Source organism: Habropoda laboriosa, unplaced genomic scaffold (genome assembly GCF_001263275.1).
Source record: "Habropoda laboriosa isolate 0110345459 unplaced genomic scaffold, ASM126327v1 scaffold81, whole genome shotgun sequence".
NCBI lineage: Eukaryota > Metazoa > Arthropoda > Insecta > Hymenoptera > Apidae > Habropoda > Habropoda laboriosa.
In genome coordinates, this window is record NW_017100194.1 from 271,816 (window position 1) to 274,957 (window position 3,142).

The 3,142-nt window shown below is 26.0% G+C and overlaps 1 protein-coding gene across 8 annotated transcripts in view; it reads left to right on the forward strand.

Moving 5' to 3' along the window:
• LOC108570247 (AP-1 complex subunit gamma-1) overlaps positions 1–3,142 on the forward strand; it is a 7,997-nt gene that overhangs the window by 2,018 nt on the left and 2,837 nt on the right. For 2 of the 8 annotated variants that reach the window (XM_017932071.1, XM_017932072.1), the window contains exons 2-6: positions 315–422; positions 800–861; positions 1,291–1,483; positions 1,554–1,700; positions 1,778–2,093. In XM_017932071.1, coding sequence (XP_017787560.1) covers positions 403–422; positions 800–861; positions 1,291–1,483; positions 1,554–1,700; positions 1,778–2,093 — 738 coding nt within the window. In that variant the 5' untranslated portion in view covers positions 315–402. The remainder of the gene's footprint in view (positions 1–314; positions 423–799; positions 862–1,290; positions 1,484–1,553; positions 1,701–1,777; positions 2,094–3,142) is intronic. The other 6 variants (XM_017932069.1, XM_017932074.1, XM_017932070.1 and 3 more) reach the window with 4 other exon arrangements.

Genomic DNA, 3,142 nt, shown 5'->3' on the forward strand with positions numbered 1-3,142 from the left:
CTATGTGAAAAGGAACTAAAAAAGTGTTTACTTATATAAAAATAATATACATGTTTATTTTTCATATTATGTGACATAAATACAATTTTAATTTTTATCCATGCTGTATAGTGTATGTCACTGTAATATTGTTGGCAGAATTTTGCATCACATTTATACAGTACTATTTTTAAAAATTAATGACAGATATTTTTCAGAGCGTAAGATAGAGAACATTAACTTATTTTTGTTTATTTTATATTTTTAGCTTTTTAAAATTTTTGCAAATAACTTTTTACACTGCTCCCTAATATTACCAGACCTTTTCCCAATAGGAGGAAAACAGTGTGTGTTCCGTATTCATCTATACTTCATTCGTATTACTGAAGCTCATCATACATTTGAAAAACTTCACTGAGAACCATGAATGCTTCAGAGCACGGGTAATATATGATTTCTATCATTATAAATATCTTTAATGAATAATATTAATTAGTAATGACAATCTTTTCATATAATGAAGAGATATTAAGAAAGTATTAAATGTTAACATTTGTTAATCTTCTGTACTTTTTTCTAATGCTACACTAATTTTAGTGAAGTTATTGTTGTTAAATTTTAATTGTAGAAACAATTTGTTATTGCAATAATGAAAAGTATGTTATTTATTATTAATTTGTATAATATTACTTAAAAATGTATTATTTATTCAAAACAAGTAAGAACAGTTGTAATCAAATCATGGGTGTCATTGCACAACAAACAAAATGGTATGTAAATAGTTTGTGCGTATAAAATAGCATGGGTGTGTACATTGCAGGTTTAACCCAGCCTTTAACATGGCCTCCATAAAACAAGCATTTAATGAGGCAGTAGAAAGAGGTAAGTGTAACGTTTATGTAATAAATCCTTAATAAATATATTTATTGGTTCTTATATTATTTTGGACTTTCATACTTATTGTTTATTATTGTTGCCTTTATTTAAAGACAAAATAAAGGTTTATAAAATTTATTGCTATATTGTGTGCTTAATATTTAAAAATTAAAAAGGTATAATTATATTAGATGGATATAAGATATAATTATATAAACATAAAATTAAAAAGATATGATGTTAAATTCATAGAATGCATTATAATACTAATATTTTTCCATTACACTCTGTATGTAGATTTAAGTATTATTTCATATCATGTCACATTTGCATTTGTCACAAAAATAATTTCTACAGTGGTCATTCATAGCTTGAGCATGTAACTCATTAAATCCTACTAACACTAAAATTTATAACACATGTGTAATTTAAAAGTCTCAACAGTTAGAATGCCTGCACCAACACGGTTGAGGGATCTCATCAGACAAATAAGAGCTGCTAGAACTGCAGCAGAAGAGAGAACAGTTGTTAACAAAGAATGTGCTTACATTCGTTCAACATTTAGAGAAGAAGATAGTGTATGGAGATGTCGTAATATTGCAAAACTTTTATATATTCATATGCTTGGGTTTGTATTAAATTTTTTTGTTAGATTCAATAATATGTTTTCAATATATAATTTTCATTAATCTTTTCAGATATCCAGCTCACTTTGGCCAATTAGAATGTTTAAAACTTATTGCATCTCCAAGGTTTACAGATAAACGAATTGGTTACTTGGGTGCAATGTTATTGCTAGATGAACGACAAGATGTTCACCTTCTAATTACAAATTGTTTAAAGAAGTAAATTTCATATAAAATTATTTTTAGTACTTATTTAAAGTATGTGCAGGTATAATGATCTAATATTTTACTCACAGTGATTTAAATAGCTCCACACAATTTGTTATTGGTTTGGCATTATGCACTTTAGGTGCAATTGCATCACCAGAAATGGCAAGAGACTTGGCATCTGAGGTTGATAGGTTAATGAAATCACCAAATGCATATATCCGGAAAAAAGCAGCTCTTTGTGCATTTAGAATTATTAGACGTGTACCAGAATTGATGGAAATGTTTTTACCTGCTACACGTAGTTTGATTACAGAAAAGAATCATGGTGTGTTAATTACAGGTGTTACCCTTATCACAGAAATGTGTGAAAACAGTGTTGATACATTGAATTACTTTAAAAAGGTACGTTTTCCATGTTTTAATAAAGGTCACAAATAATATATAAAAATTAGTAAAATACTTAGATGTTTAAATTAGTATTACAAACACTTTGTCATTGCATCAAAGAAGACTGTATATATTTTTTTTCTCTTTAACACAATTTAAGTTCTTGTAACGTTGTCATTTCTAGTCTACTAGTTAAATAGCTGCAAGCTAGATTGTAATAGCATTAACAACTAATCAGAGCATTAAATTCATAGGATTAGTAAAAATTTCTTCATGTTACATAAACTGAACTTACTGTAAAAAAGTTCAGGAAAGGAATGTAGTCTGTCATTTTATATAAATATGATTGATAACAATAATATGACAAATAAGTAGAATTAAATAATATTTAGCATTAATAAAAAAATATTTCTATATGCATTCAATATTAAAAAATGTTAAATAATTTGAATAAGTGCAATTTTTATTATATCTTTTGCTCACAATGATATTCATAATATAAGTATGGTTTTATCTTTCTTAGGAATGCGGCCATCGAGAGGTAAAATGCATACGAGCATCTTTTATATTTTTGCATGTTATGCTTATTACGGACTTCATTCTTTTCTTTTATTTTATGTAATCTTTTTATTGCAAATATTTAATTGTTCACATAAATTGTTTCTTTAATATGTGTAAAATACAAAAACATATGCATGCATTTTAAAAATACAGTATAATAAGAAGCACTTAGTCAAAACGTATTTTTATTACAGTTATTTCTATGTAATAAATGTGTTATTAATATCAGTCAAATTTTTAGGAACAATTTAAACTTCTAAAATAAATTTTAGGTACTATTCTATAAATTGTTGGTTAAATAATACATTGATAACATATTATATATTTTTTTAATGTATAGTTTCTTGTCTATGTTTTTTATAGCTCTGTGTATATGTGTGGTTAAAATTGTGTGTGTGTAAAGTTGTATATGTGTATTAAGATGTAGTTGTTTGTGCATAAATAATGTGATATAATTAACTTACTTTTTGATCTTGGTTAGCAGCTTATTCCTGTTTCTTAAA